The 18,701-nt window shown below is 34.3% G+C and overlaps 1 protein-coding gene across 2 annotated transcripts in view; it reads left to right on the plus strand.

Moving 5' to 3' along the window:
- The window catches only part of ROCK1 (Rho associated coiled-coil containing protein kinase 1), an 84,140-nt gene that overhangs the window by 47,315 nt on the left and 18,124 nt on the right, over positions 1-18,701 (plus strand). For both annotated transcript variants that reach the window (XM_088051694.1, XM_014255639.2), the window contains exons 12-27: positions 2,309-2,397; positions 3,942-3,990; positions 4,546-4,681; positions 5,059-5,150; positions 5,257-5,503; positions 7,157-7,263; positions 8,378-8,528; positions 9,391-9,551; positions 10,415-10,599; positions 11,364-11,433; positions 12,721-12,815; positions 14,091-14,256; positions 15,757-15,850; positions 16,218-16,306; positions 16,630-16,818; positions 16,973-17,138. In XM_088051694.1, the coding sequence (XP_087907820.1) occupies positions 2,309-2,397; positions 3,942-3,990; positions 4,546-4,681; positions 5,059-5,150; positions 5,257-5,503; positions 7,157-7,263; positions 8,378-8,528; positions 9,391-9,551; positions 10,415-10,599; positions 11,364-11,433; positions 12,721-12,815; positions 14,091-14,256; positions 15,757-15,850; positions 16,218-16,306; positions 16,630-16,818; positions 16,973-17,138 (2,086 nt within the window). The remainder of the gene's footprint in view (positions 1-2,308; positions 2,398-3,941; positions 3,991-4,545; positions 4,682-5,058; positions 5,151-5,256; positions 5,504-7,156; positions 7,264-8,377; positions 8,529-9,390; positions 9,552-10,414; positions 10,600-11,363; positions 11,434-12,720; positions 12,816-14,090; positions 14,257-15,756; positions 15,851-16,217; positions 16,307-16,629; positions 16,819-16,972; positions 17,139-18,701) is intronic.

An 18,701-nucleotide genomic window follows, 5' to 3' on the forward strand; every position in this document is an offset into this window, starting at 1 on the left:
TGTGTAGTTAAAGAATCCTCAATAGTCCTGTCCCTATAGTCAGATATATTTTAATGTCTTGTGATTTTAGCAGTTTTGGGAGGTGAAAGTCTGGAAGAATTTGATTGGTATAGGAAAGCTTAAATCAGTGTTAAGTCTTTACTACAAGGTATTTTTCCCCCCACTGTTCTTTCTCAGCTGTTTTTCTTTCATTACATGCTGCAATGAAAACGGTAATGTTGACACATGGTTAGCAAATTAATTAGTTCTGGAAATATAACACAAGATGTTACCTGGTCTCTCTGCATTTTGACATCTGCATTTTGAATGTCATTGGGGAGAGACATGAGTGCCACAGATTTCCAAGAAATCAATTGTTTTGCAAGTGTATAAAACTTAACAGCGTTAGGCCATGAAGTTGTGCAAAAATAGAATTCAAGGTTCTTTTAATGAATATAAAACCTCTTTGAAGACCTGATTGCTTACTTTTATTTAGTGCTGCTGCAACCACCTGTGAACAGCTTAGATTTTAAGAAAAAGGAGATTAACAGATTCTGTTGCACTGGATCTTAGGTTTTCTTCATTGCTCAGGGTGCAGAACCAGACTCAATATGCTGTATTGAGTAAGAAAAAAGAAAAAAAAGAAAAAAAGATGACTGTTTCAGAGGGATTTTTTCTTTACTTCTCTGTTGCAGACAGGCTTTTCTGTAGTCCTTTCTTTCCATGCTTCCTACACAAAATGGAAACGGAGAGCAAACTAAAACTTAAAGGAGTGCTTTTATAGTTATTTGTAACTCAGGATTTTCTTGAGGTATTCTTTAGTCTATTGATAGCAGATTGTGCAGAACTTTGTCCGGAAGCCTGTTGTCTCTACTGATATAATTAGACTGCTCAGCAAGCTCAGATGGGTCCCCTGGGGTACAGCCTGATGTGAGAACATGCAGAGACAGAGAGACGCAAGAGGATGCGATAGCAGTTCAAGCTAGTAGGAGTCAGTACAGAAATGCATCAGTTGCCAGATGTCTTTTTAGACTTGTTTCTCATCTGTCCCATTTAGTTTCTCTGTGCACCCTGTCTGGAAGGGCTATAACATGAGTATAAAGAAATGGAAGAGCAATCACATTGAACCTTCGTTATCTTCCGTTTTGGAGCACTTGCTGTGATCTTTTCTTACTAAAGTGAGAGCCTTTAAATAGTCTTGATTCTTGCTTTATTTCGTAGTGGTTCATACCAAGGACATAAATGTGTTGTGTACTGGTCCTTCTTTTCCCTCAGAGTTTAGATTTAGAAGCCATTCCTTGTTTTTAACTACAAGCATTGTATGATCTACATAGTGTTATATTCTCTTCACATCAGTAATTGTTTTCCAGAGCTTCTCTGTTAAGTGCTGAAATGTCTAATTTTTGGAAGTTTTTTGAGATCTTGGGGTTAAAACAGGAAACAAGAAAGCAAAGCATCAAAACCGCTTGAATATGTTGAGTCTAGATTAGGAATCTAGTGCTTCTCTATGCAGTTCCAAGAGCACTGAGGGAAATGTGTAAAAATTAAATAGACTGAAATCCTTACATTATAAGTGGAAAGGTTATGAATCAACATGCGGTTGACTTGATGAGCTCCGTCAGAGCTCACACTGTCATGTTAACTGAGGATTTTGATGTTGGAATGGGATTATTGTGCCTAGGTATTTGGTAGAACGTAGATATTTTGAGACTACATGAAAAGAATTAATTTCTGAGTTTATCCTGCTGGCAAACAGTACGTGCCATGCGGTAATGTGCCGTCTTAACATCTGAAGTTTGTTACTATCTTTCAAACCTTAGTGCAGTTCTAGCTGTAGAAATGAACTCTGACTAAAGAGATGGTGAGAGCACTTTCTCCCCACTGCCAATAACAGACTGGCCTGGTTCTGCTTCCTGAACTTGTTGTGAGCTTGAAGATACATTGCAAAATACATGTGGTGGTTCATGCTAGAAGAAATTTTGAGACTAACAGAAGTGCTTTCTAATATCTTTGCAATAATATCTTTAGTCAGATACTGAAGATATGTCAACCTAAGAGGATGTGATTTAGCTTAGCTCTGTGAATTTTGAAGATACCCTGAAATTTCATGTGCATGCAAATGAAAAAAAACGGTCTTCTTGTAATTAAATTGTGTGGTGGGGCAGGGAGGAGGGGACACACATCACATTTTAATAAGGTAAAATGTGTTTTTTTGGTAGAAGAAAGTAAGCTGTGATACAATGTAAGCAGAACTGAATATAATTAAATACTTTTTTTTAAGTTTCTAAATTTAATGCATGTTCTTTCATTTATAAATACATACTTAAAGCTGGAAAATATGCAGAAGATGATCTATGAGTTAGAAGAACAGCTACATAATGAAATGCAGTTGAAAGATGAAATGGAGCAAAAGTGCAGGTGAGACTGAACTTGAATTGTTTACATAATTTCAGTATATCTAGCATTTCAGTTCTGTGTTACTGCTTCAGGGATTACTGGGATAACACTAAGAATGGTGTTGTAGCTCTCCAAGGGATTTCCAGGCACAGGTTTAAGTAATTCTAAAATTTTCTTGAGTATGGTATAAAGAATTTTTTTTTTAATTGACAACCATGTAATACATGTTCTTTCTGACCACTTAAGTGTTTGAGTTTACCTGGTATCTCTGTATTCAGATGTTTTATTGGACTGAGGTACACACACATCATGCTAATTTTTTTGAAAATGTTGAGATTCTGAATATATGGCATATATTGGAGTATTAAAATTAATTAGCTGTTTTCTAAATACAGGTACTTGTTGGAAAAACACTTTTTTCCTATGACTGACATATAAGAACAACTGTTTGCTTTCTAAAGTTCTGTTTCTATCATGCTGAAATAGCAGCTATGTGAGAATTGGCATTTTTCTCGCAGTCACACTTAGGAACAAACAGTTGAGATTATTCTTTTCTGATAATCAGACATTTTTATTCAGAGTCATGCAACCTAAATTCCCCTTCATTTAGCTTCTCCTTTTGAAGTCTCTTCCTGAAGGATTAAATAATCTCAGGAGACAATGCTAGGTATATAATATAGGAAGAATTTAGACTTGTGAATTGGAACCATGGTGTGTAGCTGTACAAGCTCCTTAGGTGTAAACTGGTGACTGAAATGGTCTGGTGGGAATTTAGGCTGTGTGACACTGCTTACTTAAACACAAGCTCACTGTTGGCATGTTCTGATTGCTCTCCACAAGCAGGACATACATTCTTGAAGGATATTCAGTAGCTGTCTTCCTGCAGTGCTGCTGAAGTTGTCAGAGCACAACTGTGTCTGAACTGCCATTCACTGCAGAGTTAGTAGATAGGAGATATTGCTAACTATTGTAACTGCCTCTTTTTGTACCTGCCAGGCAGACTTGTCTGAGTCCTCTTTGTTGCCACTTTGAAGAGGGATAGCTGCCTATAGAAATGCAATGGATGTGTCAGAGTTATTGCCAGTTAAACGAGGTTTTACTTCACTGCACTCTCTCTGTAGTCCAGTTTTCTAATACATTGCTCCAACAGAAAGGCTTTGAAATAATGTTGTTTATATATCTTTATATGTAATAGGAAGCTTTCTACTGTGGAATTAATGAACTGTTTTAGATATTTGGAGGTCTCAACTAGAGGAGGCTTTAGTAGCTTAGCAGGGAGTTTTAATCTTAAGAATAACCTGTTGTGTACATACACTGTTTTTTGCAGATTAAGGAATAAAATGTGGCATCTAAAGTTTTGCATATTTAATCTGCAACAAAGCTGATAAATATTTAGTGATATATTTTACAAAATATTTGCAATGATTGATTGTCTTCAGCTTTAAATGTTCATTACAAAATAACATTAGTCAAAATATAAATGTTTGCTTTAGTAATGGTCACAAATCATTTCACTACAAAAATATGTATAATGTATCTATTAAATGATCTTGTTTTATTTTTAGATCTTCAAACATAAAGCTAGACAAGATAATGAAAGAACTGGATGAAGAGGTAATTTTTTTTCCTCACTGAAGATGCCTTAATTGGGTAAAGAGTGGAGTTGAGAATAGTACTTTCATGATTCTAAGATATTTTTTTTGTGACTAAAAAAATTGGTTGAGACCTAACAATCATGTTTCAATACATAGCACTTTTATTTATACACATTTTCAAAAACTTTTCTTTCTGTAAGTCATGCTGATTTCTCTTTACTCCGCTAAATATTTTATGTAGTCTTGCTCATTGCAAGTTTTCTGGAGTTTATCAAAGTCAATTACTTTAAAAATACAGATGATTTTCTATTGAGTCCTTCTCTTATCATTTGATAGTAATTTTAGTAGTTACTTCGGATATAATCATACTAACAACAATTTTTCTAGTAACTGTATAAATTAGTCATGTAGAAGTTAAAAAAAGCTGTCTTTTCTGTAAACCTTTCCAAGGAAGCCAGGAATTCATTCAATTGAAACAATGCATCAGTTTCCTTGTTTAATTAATTGCAGAGATCCTGGTTTAGTGATCATTCCTTAAAATGTAAGTATAAAATACCAATTCTTTGAATTTTAGGGCAGTCAGAGGAAGAACTTAGAAACCACGGTGTCTCAGATTGAGAAGGACAAGATGGTGTTACAACATAAAATAAATGAGTACCAAAGAAAATTTGAACAAGAGAATGAAAAAAGACGCAATGTGGAAAATGAAGGTATGCAATATTGTCCAAGCATTGACACTGAGGAGGTATATGATGTGTTTTTGGGAATAGTTTAGTATCATAGTATCTTAAATGCTGTGCAACTTGAAAGTTTGAAAAGGGATCTTTTCAAATAACACAGATTTTGAGTTCATTTTTATTTGAACACAGATTTTTGTTATTTTCAAATTCTGTTCTCTGCAACACTGTGCTGTGTTGTTAGTCTGCAAGCACAAAATGTGACAAAAATATATATATAAGAAGCAAAAAGTCAACAAAAGACCTATCAATTCAAAACAATATTTTGGAGCATATTTGTGTAAAAAAACAGAATAAAACCCTAAGTTTTTTTTTTAGTATGCTGTATTAATGGTGCAATTTCTCTTTAGTGTCCACACTAAAAGATCAGATGGAAGACTTGAAAAAAATTAGCCAGCATTCACAAATTTCAAATGAGAAGATAACACAGTTACAAAAACAAGTATGTTGTGTTCCTTTTCTTCTTTCTTTGGTTTGAACATTCAAATGTAGCAAAACTGTTTCCATAATCTTTATATTTGAAAATCTTGTCTGGTTTATTTTAACAGCTAGAAGAAGCAAATGATTTGCTGAGGACAGAATCTGACACAGCTGCAAGACTGAGAAAGGGTAACACAGAAATGAGCAAGTCATTAAGTCAGGTAGAATCACTGAACAGAGAGCTGCAAGAAAGGTGCAGAGTTCTGGAAAGCACAAAACTGCAGGTGGAGAAGGATTATTACCAACTACAAGCAGCTTTGGAGTCAGAACGAAGGGACAGAAGTCATGGATCTGAAATGATTGGAGAATTACAGGGTAATTATTCTGAATTTATACCTTACTAAAAAAAGTTGTGATAACCCTACTTAAATGGAGTTTGATAATGGGAGGAAAACCAACCTGCAAACAAAGTGTGACTGAACTTCAGAACTGTGTTCTGAAGATTGGATCTGGCTTCCTGCTCATGTTGAGCAGCTCTTGGGAGGGAGAGAGAATATCAGAATCAAAGAGTGTCAAACACTGTGAGTCTGGGGCTGCATTGACTAAAAGTCTGAGTCCAGTGGTGCAAACATATGAAGAGCTGATACAGTGCTAGAGAAGATGCAACACTGTCTTACTGCCTTGTGCAGTGGCCAAGTTGGTATATTGTGCACTTGCTCTTCTTTCATTTGTGGAGTAAGCTATTTTTTTTTTTTTGTTAAACTGCATTTATTTTCTTCTATGATGATTCTACATTACTTTTATAAGCAAAGTTAAGAGCACAATAGAGGATGCAGATACGGAATCCCTTTTTTTCAGGATGGTTGAAACTTTCTAGTATTTGTATTGATTCTTCATACTAGAAGCTAATCAGATGCATTAGTTCATGACTGTGCCTGTGCTAATGGACCCCGACTCTTAACTTGCCATTTTGAACCATCTGTCTGCAGTACTGAATGTCCATGAGGCACAGGCTTTTGATGAGGACTGTCTTTTCCCTACTAAAAGGGAGCTTATAAGACAGAGACTTTATACCAAGACTGGTAGTGACAGGACAAGGGACAATAGTTTTAAATTGAAAGAGAGTAGATTTACATTAGATACAGGAAGAAATTTTTTTACAATAAGGATGGTGAGTCCCTGGGACAGGTTGTCCAGGAAGTTTCCTTGTTGCCTTGTCCCTGGAAGTGTTAGGTTGGATGGGGCTTTGAGCAATGTGGTCTAGTGAGAGGTGTCCCTGCATGTGGCAGAGTGGTTGGACTAAATGGTTTTCAGAGGTCCATTCCAAACCATGTGATTCTACTTAGTATTCCATATAAACTCTTATACCACACAAGGGTAGATGCAGTAGGGTTTGAGGAATAGTTCATTTTTCCATGTCATAGCACTTAAAATCATAGGATGGTTTTGATTTGAAAAGACCTCTAAGATCATTAAAGCCACCTATTAACCCCCAGAACTGCCAAATCCACCACTAAGTCACATCCCTAAGTGCCACATTTACACGTCTTTTGAACACTCCGAGGTGGTGATTCCACACTTTCCATGGGAAACCTGTTTCAGTGCCTGACTTGCCCATGATCTGAGTCTCACTTAAGTGAATACATTGTGTTAGTACCCAAAAATCTGTTTGAGACTGATGTTCTGTGTAATGTGCCTCATCTACACGTTAGTGAAGTTGGCATCACTAAGAGGTGCTTGTTCCATAGCATAGCAGAACTTGGGTTAATGAAAGAAATTTTGAATATTAAATAATGTAAGTGGTGGAAGGCAGGAACCACTTCTGCATTATTTTGTGAATTGTTACTGATGACATGCATCAAAGAGTGTCGGAAAAGGTCAGTTTCCTGTACAATGTATGGTCTTTACATGCTTGAAAAATTTGAAGTATTTGAAATATTTTATGGGCCCAATAATCAGTAAAGTTGCAAAGCCAATTGATCCAAGTAGAGTAACTAATATTGAGTGGTATTTAATTTTTTGTGGCAGTTCGGATTACAACTTTACAAGAAGAAGTAAAAAACATTAAAAACAATCTTGATCGAGTGGAAGCAGAAAGAAAACAAGCACAGGATATGCTTAACCATTCAGAAAAGGTACGGTGAAATGATGTTGAGGCCAATGCTTTTTGTCAGCTGTTGACTAAATTTTCAAATATTATTGATGTTTCCAAGTCCAGCGTTATTGCTCTAAATCAGTCTTGTGTTTATTAACTAAGTACTGCGAATTTACAATCTCATCAGGAGGGTCTCCCAAGTCCTCAGGTAGTTCTTACTTGTAGCATTGGGCAAAAAAATAGTTTGTCATTCTTTATCACTGATTCGAAGATCCAGTCCTACTGCCAGTAGCAAGGAATTTTTTCTGCCTGCCTAGCTATGACTACAAAGTCTTGCCTCTGAAAATCTATGAACTTCAAAAAATCAGTTTTTTTTTAAAGTCGTTTTATTGTTTTTATTTTTTTTTTGCCTTTACTGGATTTTAATTTCACTGGATCAGTGCCAGGCAGGCCTTTTGATCAACTCTGGTGTGGAATTTTTTTCTGTCCTTACATTCTTCCTTCTGAATGGTAGCAGAATGTTCCCCTAGCATTTCTGATCCCTTCCATATGATGGAAAAACAAGAGTAAAAGGAAATCCTGCACCCTTTCTCCAGACAGACTGCAGAGTTAACTCTATCTAGTGAGGTCAGGCAAATACTTGCTGTGCTGTGTAGTCTATGCAAATAAACCAGAGTTATGACAGCCTGTGAGGGAAGGGGCAAGCAAGTCTAAGTTGCTGTTATGTGAAGCAGCCATTCAAAGGCAAGTACTCATCTCTGTAAGCACATCTCCAATGCTTGTTTGATGAATTACTGTTAATGCCTGGCAATTCTAGGAATGAAATAACCCAATCCATGCAGGAAACAATTATTCAGATTCCTCTGTGCTCTGGGATGTCAGTTAATTAGTTGTATATTTCCAATTTAGGTGACTACTGATTATACAAATGGAGAAGTTTCCATTTTCTTACAAATTTATAGACTACTGAAAAAAAGTTGATGAATTTTTTCCCAGGGCACCGAGTACAATTTTGGTCTGTTACTGTTCTTTACTAAGTGTGGAGAATAACATTGATAATCTCTTGATAACAGAAATTTAATACTAAAAAAGGGAATAAAAATGTGATGCCCTCAGGTATTATCGAAATCTGATAACTTTTTCTTTATCTTTAGGAAAAGAATAATTTAGAGATAGATTTGAACTACAAACTGAAATCCTTACAAGACCGGTTAGAACAGGAAGTCAATGAGCACAAAGTGACTAAAGCACGGTTAACTGACAAGCACCAGTCAATAGAGGAGGCAAGATCAGTTGCGATGTGTGGTAAGTGTTTCCTGCAAGTTTCAGGTAAATATGTAATAAAATGTGTTCTGATTATATTTTAATACTTTTGCACAAGCATTTGGTCCGTTCTATAAAGAAAATGCATATTAAAATCTTAAAATGTGAAAACTACACATTTTAAATTATTTTCCCTAACATGTTATTTCATAAAAACTGTATTGTTTCTTAATGTTTTGCATACCTTACTTCAAAGCCTTCTTTGGTTTCTAAAATGTTATTGAATCTTGAAATTCTGTCTAATGCTAAACAAAATTGAAAGAATGCATTATCAAGGGAGATGTCTTAGAGCATTCATTCCTTTGCTACTGCGTTAAAAATACCAGTGTTATATTAGGCTTGTCTGAAGTGAAATGGGAAAGTTTCTATTATAGATGTATATCCATGAATCAAAGATATGTCTTGATTTTGCAATTGAATATGTCAGGTTTTCTCTGTGAAGGTCATCAGTACCCAAATGTGGTTTGTAGAGTTAACAATAATGGTAGCATTTTTTCCTTTTGCTACTATCCATTCATGGAAATGAAACTTTGCCTTGCTTCAAAATTATTACTTCAAGAAACTGCAATTTTTATTTCTTTCACTATTTATCTTTCAGTTGTCATGATAATATCCCAGTGCTTTGAAAGCAGATTGGAATTATATTTCTTTTTTTAGTGTTCATTTTAGTAGTGCCAGGATCTTTTAACTTAGTAATCAGTCTGTCAAACAGCAGAAAAGCTTAGATAGCTGAACAAAAGGATCTGAGAATTATTAGGGTATTTATGACTGTTTTTGCAAAAGCACGCTTGCAGATGCTATGTTTACTCATTTTTGTTGTTTTTCTTTCCTTAATCTTTTCTAGAAATGGAAAAAAAGATAAGGGAAGAACGGGCAGCAAGAGAGAAGGCAGAAAATAGAATAGTTCAAGCTGAAAAACAGTGTTCCATGCTGGACTTTGACCTGAAGCAATCTCAGCAGAAACTGGAACATCTTCTTCAGCAAAAGGAAAGACTGGAAGATGAAGTAAGTAAGAAGTTCAACACTAATAATTTTCTATATAAATAAGATACTAGAATTTATCTGAGAAATAGGAAATTAAATTCACTTATACTGCGCTCCTTTTATATGCAACTCTCAGTGGAATTGAGGATAGTTGTTGGCCTAAGTAGGTTTAGGTAATTCCTGCTTGATTCTTAACTCTAGGATGTCTTGCATATTTGAACCTCAATTCAATATAATGCAATTCTTTTGTGTTTTCTTTTTTTCTAAAGAAAACATTTGCTGGTGGATTTGACTGTGCAGTCTGATTGATGTGGATAATTTACAGGTCTGAGTTTGTATTGTCTAGTTCGCATTCTTTTGTTCAAGGAAATGCAATTAGAATGAGTGTGAAAGTTATGACTAAGAATAATAGCATCATCCTTACATTTTCTTTACAGGACAATGGGAATGAAGTTTATAGCACCTTTCTGAGAGGTCACAACTCATGTAAATTAGTTTTTATGTAGTTGATAAGCTGCATTTCTTTCTAGAGTGAGAGGTTTTTACGATCTGAAACACATGGAGAGGTTTGCAGACAATTGGTGTTTCTTCAATTGTTGTCTTTCAGATAAGTTATATCTGGGACTTTGAAATAAACCAAAAATGGGAAAACTTTATCATCCTGTAGCATCATAGCCATAGGTTATAAGGGCAGCAGTTTTGTGTCAGATTATTGCACTAAAGTGTTTGGAGATTCAGGAGTATTTTGACTTACGGTACACGGTGCAGCATCTAATCAGTGGTGTTTAAGATAAAATAATCCATATGTGAAACCTCTTCAGCCACATGAAATTGGTTATTTAGAAAAGGCTCTTAAATTTAAATATTTCTCACCTCAAATTTAGGTAAGGAATCTGACACTTAAGCTAGAACAAGAGACGAATAAGCGAATAATGGCACAGAATGAATTAAAGGCACAAGCTTTTGAAGCTGATAACTTGAAGGGTTCTGAGAAGCAGCTGAAACAGGAAATCAATACCTTGTTGGAAGCAAAGAGATTACTGGAATTTGAGCTGGCTCAACTTGCAAAGTAAGTAAAAACCTGAAGTAAAATGGAAAAAAATGCTTAATTATACATGTACTGTTTTGCCTGTTCCTGCTAGTGAATAACATTCTCTCATGTATAGGCATTTTTTCCTAAACTGAAAGAGTATTTTTAGCTGTATGTTATGATTCCTATGTAGCTGCATGTTATTATTTTTGTGTAGCCTTCAGTGTTGGAATATTTTTGTTATGAGCTATCATTCAGAACAGTTCTTGGCTCACCATTCTATGTTGAGGCGCACACACACATATATATATGTATATATTCCTCTTTTATTTGAATGGCTTCTTTATGGGTTGACTCTAATGCTACTTACTGAATCATATGGGACTTTGAGTACATGGGAGTCAATAGTTCCCTTTAATTGCCTGATTAATTTTCTTAATGTTTCTTAAACTAACTTAAAATGAAGACATTTTTCATGAATTAATAATTAATTAATTAAGACTTCTATCATATATTCTTTCAGCTGGCTTAGTGTTTCTCCATTTAGAGTACTTCTTGGCTTCTAAATGACATACTGTAATGATCATTGTTTTAGAATAATGTATTATTCTAAATATTATACTAAATACTACTGTATTTAGTATTAAATCAGAATTCTAGGATACAGCAAACTGTTGCTCTTTGTGAAGTAATATGTATGCAAATGGAAGATCATTGTAGGATTTTGTTCTGATTAGAAATTGTCTTTGTCTTTTGCTAGTAGCTGACTTTTTAAATGTTTCCCTTTTTATTTTCCTTCCAAGACAGTACAGAGGAAATGAAGGTCAGATGCGTGAGCTTCAGGATCAGCTTGAAGCTGAGCAGTATTTTTCGGTAAGACTTGCAAGGGATTATGTGTGCTACATTTTGACATAAAATCATTTAACAGTGAATAGTTGAAACTAAAATTGTTTTAATGTAACAGCCTGGCATAAATCATCTACTCAGAAAATTCTGCTTGAAATACAAACAAGGAACAAAATATTAGAGAACATTAGATGGGGAGTTGCTTTGTTGTTTGTCAAAACTGACATTACATTGAGTAACTCTCACCTGAATTATTCGAGTTGTTCCTATCCTGCAATTGGAAAAGAGATATTTTCCTGATATAATTGCAAACTTTGTAGAGAGTTCAGAATCTCCAAACTTACTGGAAGATACTCCATGCTATTGATCTACCATACATACATTGAAGAACCATAGATTCAGTAGCATTCTGCATGTATTGCTTATTCTAAAAAGCTACCTTCTCTGCACCTGAATCTCTGAAGAACCTTACTGGGTGCTCCAGGTAGCCAAAATGTGTGTTTCATAGAAGTAGTTTGATCTGTTTTGTCTCTGTGAAAACAAGCAATAGAATAAGATTCTCTGTAACACCTGAACTTCAAATAGATTTGTGAATATGGACAGACTCATTTCACTTTGGGAAATACTTTTAAATTGTTTTGGTTTTTTTTCCCTGGGAGAAGCAATAAAAATTTTTGTCTTTACTAAACTGCATGTGATTCTCATTTCATTATCTGTTACAGGGGCGTTTTGTGCATTTCTCCATTACTTACTGCTAATAAGAAGATGCAGAGCATTGTGTTTCTCACTTTCTTCACTAACTTGTAGTTTAAATAAGACATTCATAATTCAGACTCAGCTCAGATTCAGCTGAATCACTTACAGAGTTTGTACAAAAAACCACTAAGATTCTAAGAGAAAAGGTACATGGACACAAAGAGAATGCAACAGGTGAAAGCACAGAATGGCGTTAGGCTTGTTGGACAAACATTTTGAGATAAGGCGTGCTTCAAGAGGATGTAGTTTTGTCCTGTTGTGTCCAGGAGGCCTGTTCTGCTGTGTCACAGTGCCTTCCTTCTCTTTTGCAGCACTTGTATTTGTGCAGTTATGTAGGAAAACACACTAGAAAATTGAAAACTTATTTGGTCATATCAGTTCCCTACCCAACAGTAACTGGGAAGAAGCATCTGGGAGAGGAAGGAAGAAGGAAATTTCATTAATGACAGTATTGGCATGTGTTGGGGTTTGACAAATTCAAACTAAATAGTCTGAAAACAAGGAAGAATTTTAGTATGGAATTTGAATAATGACTCTTTTTTTTATTCTCTCTTACAGACACTTTACAAAACTCAGGTTAAGGAACTGAAAGAGGAAATTGATGAAAGGAATAAAGAAACACAAAGGAAAATGCAGGAGTTGCAAAATGAAAAGTAAGCCCATTATATTTCTCACATACACTTGAGTTTTTCCATGTCATACTGTCTCCATCATGAATACTTTGAATTGGATCTAAGATGTTTTAATTCCTTTAGGAAAAGGCAGCAAAAGGTGTTCGTAACTCCTTGTGAGTGGCAGATACATAGGATGTTAGCTATACTGACTCACAAAGCCAAATTCATATTTGCTTTGGACATTACCACGTCTGTAAGAAGAATAATGACTTCTCTGAGAATTTAGTAGGACTGAAAAATTTGAAAAAACATTCCAATTTGTGGTAATCATCTCACCAACTTTTAAAATTTGATTACGTTATCCTGGTAATTGCTTGATTTATTTCTATAGTCAGTAAAATAATTTGAGAAAAAAAGTAATGAGAAGTCTATGAAATTTAGTATACTTTTGATTACAGCAAAACAAGTTATTATTAACAACCATTAATTATGATGTACTAGTTTCTAAGCTCTCAGATAAGAAAAAAATTTTAAGCTTGATTTTCTAATTTCTTAATTTATTTCACGTTCTAAAAAAGGAGACTGTAGCCTTACACATGAAGTACTGTTTCTTCTAAAGTCTGTCTCTTGTTCTGCTTGAGCATCAGCATTGGAAGAGTGTGAGGGGCAGAGGTTATGTAGAATGTTCATTTTGTGCAACGTTTTGGTGGGCTAAGAAAGGGAGAAAGAAAAGATACTGTGCTAATAAATATCATGTAGAAGGAAAATACAGGTGTCTCTGCGAGTTTTTCACGAGTGGTAACCAACATAAAGAAATGGGGAGGATGGGGAAAGTAGGCAAGACTTCCCTTATTTTTCTTGAGGTTATTTATTTCTTTTCTTACTTCTTTTTATAGATTCTTTGTATTCTATTCCCTCACTATTCTCTTCAATCTTATGTTCATCCTAAACATTTCTCACTTGGGCGTAACTATGGGAATTGTGATAGTGGGCAAATGTGGGTTAAATATCTTTTGATGGACAACTTAGTACATACAATTTAATTTTATTTTCTGTTCCTCAAAGGCAGGAGAATACATCTTGGTGTTCCATGGATGATTGAAATGTTAATGAAATCATAGTAAGCTTGCTGTGGCTTGTGTAGACCATCAAAAGATACAAGTGTTGTACAGAATGCAGTTTTGTAACTCTTGCTTTTCTTAAGAAACAAAGATAATGACCATTAGCTTAGTGGTATAATTTGGGTTTGATAGCCTTTTTGAAAATTTGGAATGTTTTGCATAGGAAAAGGAAGTCTTGATGTGTTTTTTACAGAGAAACGCTCGCTACCCAGTTGGATTTAGCTGAAACCAAAGCTGAGTCGGAACGGTTGGCACGGGCACTTGCTGAAGAACAGTATTATGAACTGAATCAGGAAAGCAAAAAAGCTGCGTCAAGGCACAGACAAGAATTGACTGATAAGGACATCATCATAAGAAGGGTAAATTGACTGTAATCAATACCTGTATAAGTCTCTTCCAACTGGAAACCAAAATTCATGGCTTTAATTAATGAAGTCTTGTTATGATAATAAGTGATAACTAATTAAGTATCTTAAGTTTTTGGCTCACATGGAACCTTAAACATTTAAATTTCATCATGTAACCTCTCTAAAAAACAGAATTCCTAAATCGGAGGTGAAGTCAGAATGAAATCAAGTGAATGTCTATGGTTCAGTTATTAAGCCTTTTGTATTTCTTCTTGTCACTGCCAAGTGTATTATTTAAATCTTGTAAATTTGTGGAGTTGTGTATTAGAGACTCTTTTTGCAAAGTAACTTAGTCTTTAAAAAAAAACAGCACTTGAGAGTCTTGAGTTTCACAGTCCAAACCCCAAAATGTAATTTTTTGGAGCTATTTCCTAGCACAGCTTGTGGATGTTAGTATGAGCTTGATAAATGTCTTTAACTGAGAAGCCTCAAACAACAAGCCATATATAGCATAATTATTTTATCATTGTTGTTTTTTTCACTTTTAGTGTCAGCTATGCATATTCTTAAAAATCCTGGGAATGTAAAACTCCAGGTGTAACTGCACTTGGCTCAGTTGCTCAAAGCCTTCTGTTAATGCTACCATTAATATTCCATTTCTGTGCAAAGATAGTGCAAATAGTGCTTATTTCATGAATTTGCTTTTTTAAACTTGAGATATCTACAATACCACTATTTCTTAAGCAGCATTTAGAAGACAGACTCTGTGGCATCAAAGAAATACCTTCTTGCCAATATATTTTTGGTTTCAAGTATTCTGATAATTTTGTCAGACAGCTTGATACACAATAATTTATATAGGCTTCAATAAAACCTTTATTTAGGAATACAATTATGTCTGTTTTTTCATATATATTTGTTAAGTGATCCTGGCTGTGGCAGTGAACATACAACATACTCACATTTGAATACTCACATATTCAAAGTGGTTTTCCTTTCCAACTTTTTTCTTTTTTTTGCAAGTTCTGTACATATTTACCTACGTCTCCTTTGTCTTAGACCAAATTTAGTTTTGTTTTTATCCTGATTTTTATGATTTATGACAGTTATCTAGCAGTAAATGCCTTGTAGCTGCTCTAGACTTTAGTGATGGAGTTCTAGCATCTGTCAGCTGCTTTTTTGTCTGGATTCAAGGTATCAATTAACTGAAAATTGCCACATTCCGTAACTGACAATCTAACTTAAGCAAAGTTCATTTTTGATTCCATACTACAGTGTTGTCAATTCTACAATGATTTTTTTTCTTTTTCCCCTGGGACAGGTGTATTTTGAGCCTTGTGGTAAATCAAAACAGCACAGAAGAATAGTAGCATTTTTTAAAAGTTCACATAGGCAGAAGGTGTTCTAAGTAAATGGTTGTTATAGAATTAAGGTATTTAAAGTAATAGTATTATAGATATATTAGTATTGATGTCAAGTTCTTTATTCTAAGATGTGTTTCTTTTCATGTAGCTGGAAGAAACTAATAACACTTTAACCAAAGATGTTGATTTAATAACAAAGGAAAACACAGAGATCAGTGAAAAATTTAAGAAACAAGAGGAAGGTACGTCATGTTTGGAGTTGTTTATGTCATGTTTAATTGATCTGTTCTGAAGCACTATTAAATTTGAAGCATATATGGAGAAATGGGAAGTGGAAGAAGACATTGCTATTTATCTTCTATATTATTTTGGGCTTGATGTTTGCTTTAGTATTTCATCTTTGTGCCTTTCTGATATATCCTTCTGGTAATTTTCTTTCATTGCAGTAGTGTTAAACTGGTAATTTTTGTCTCTGCAAATTGTATTTTGCTCAAAAAGGAAAGCAACAGGAAAACAGAATGGAAAAAAAGATGCACTTGTTGAAGTAATTAAGTTTAAAAATAATTACCATGTACTAAAATACCTCAAAGTTGAATATTATTTTAACAGATTACAAAATGAAAAAAGAGGAGGAAATCAATAATATTAGAATGCATTATGAGAAGAGCATAAACACTGAAAGAACTCTGAAGACACAGGTACAACTTTTTATGCAATTGAATAGCAATAATTACTTTGCATTAACAGAAGTATTTCAGGTTTTTTGTTTTTGTGATCTAACTCTTAGTTCCTTTGAAATTGTTTATATTAACCATGATGTACAACATGCATTGTTAAATTTACATTTGAAGAAATAAGTTTTGATGCTGTGTACTTTTCAGTATTACTTCGATTGTGACTAAGGGTCATTTATGTTGGTGAAGGGATTTTTTATCAGATCTGTAACTAGAGGAACTGACAAGTATTTTATGAAACATGCTGCTTATACCATTTTCTTACTGGTTCTCCTTTTTCTAAACAGGCTGTCAACAAACTGGCTGAGATAATGAATCGGAAAGATTTTAAAATAGACAGAAAGAAAGCTAACATGCAAGATTTGAGGAAGAAGGAGAAGGAAAACCGAAAGCTCCAATTAGAACTTAATCAAGAAAAAGAGAAATTCAATCAGATAGTAGTGAAATACCAAAAAGAACTTAATGAAATGCAAGCGGTAAAATAATTTAATTTTTTTATCACATTGTGGAATATATATGTGTAAATATATATATATATATGTATGTATATATATATGAATTTTGTTTTCAAAGTACTTGGCTGCCATGTTGTTGGTAACACAGTAACTATGCATGTGTGTATAAATACAGCAACTAGCAGAAGAATCTACATACAGGAATGAGCTCCAGATGCAGCTGGATAGTAAAGAGAGTGACATAGAACAACTACGAAGGAAAATCATGGACCTTCAGCAAGGAATGGATTCTACCAGTGTTGCCAGTCTTCCGACAGATGAAACAGATGGAAATCTTTCAGGTATGAGAAAAGCAGATTTGAACTACTTGGTCGTGTTGCATACACGTAGTTTGGAAGGTATTGTTTCAAGCAAGTTACTGCTTCTTAAAGTCTTCTGGCTAATTCTGTATCACATCTCCACTTCCTTTCTTTCTTAGTTTTTTTTTGTTTGTTTTTTTTTCTTTGTTTGTTTTAATTTCATACCCTAGTTGCTTATATTTAAGTTTCAATTTTTTCTCATGTCACACTTACCATTGTATGGCTTGGCATTAGCATTGTTTATATGGGCTTTTGAGGAAAGAGTATCTTTACATCTCTTATTTTTCAAGTACAGTGATTACAATGTGCAGTATTTGGTGAATAGAAGACAGGGCCAACATTTCTACAGCATTATGATTGTGTTTTATATCTTGAATGCAAAATTGTCCTGATCTTATATCATCTTAGTCATGTAAGCTCCTCTGTGACAAGTCACAATAATTGCTAATGTGAAAAATAATTGGAGGAATTTCCGTAATAAATGTATGGTTGTATGGTACTCTGATTTAGCAGATTAAAATAAGAACGTGTAATACAGTGTAGCCAGCCATTTCCATGTATCAGTACCAGGCACTGTACTTTGAGACCCACTGTTACACCAATTAGTTATTTACCTCTCCCCTTCCCCAATGCTTGAAAAATGTAATCAGTTAGTACTTGCACATGATCCACTTCTGTATCTCTCAATACAGGAAAAAATGTTTAGTGTAATCAGGTGTGCTTGACCATTGCCATACATCACAGCTACGTATATCTTTTTTTTATATGGTTAGGTAATTTTTAGAATTCATTGTGAAATTTTTAATATATTTTTGATAAGTCTGAATTTCCTTGTGGAAAAATATTTTTAGGCATACATAACCAGAATACTGTTTTGGGTATTTTATGACCTTAGTGGATGAGTAGTCAGGTAAAAGTAAATAGAATAATTTTAGATGTGTCTTTTCCTGTTAATGCACTTCACGCTGCTCAAATTGCCACATTCTAGTGTTTTTCCAGGAGTCTTAGAGTGATTGAAATTTCAGGTAGGTTATCAGTCTTAGTACGTGTTTTGATGTAGTTACTCCTTTCTGTGTCTGTTTTTGTTTCCTATCTTCCCCTAGTGCATTTTTAGATCTTTATTTTTGGTTAATACTGTAATGAATTTAATTTTAGGATAGATCTTTGTTCAGATAATGGTATAGTCTTTTCCTTCACAACTTCCATGTTGTTCAAGAAGTCTTTTGCACTCTGGAGTTTGATCTGTAAATTGCCATCTTGTAAAGATTTTGTCTTTTGACAACATCTTCAAGGCAAACTCTCATTGGAAATTCTTCGAATTATTAGATTGATTAAGGAACATTTTTTCTTCTTAGCTGTCACCTGCTAGGATTCCTTCTGGTATTTCTGAAGTATCAGTACTTCTCAGGAGTTTTTCTCTTAGATAGTAATTTTCAGTGTTTTCCATTTTACAGGCATAAAAGAGAAATCAGAAGAGTTTTGCTTATTAAAGTGGGGGTTTTTTCTTCCCTCAAATTACAAATTGGAATCAAGCCTTACTGTTTT

Source organism: Pseudopodoces humilis, chromosome 1 (assembly GCF_049639895.1).
Source record: "Pseudopodoces humilis isolate 2021_Gansu_Grassland_sample_001 chromosome 1, ASM4963989v1, whole genome shotgun sequence".
NCBI lineage: Eukaryota > Metazoa > Chordata > Aves > Passeriformes > Paridae > Pseudopodoces > Pseudopodoces humilis.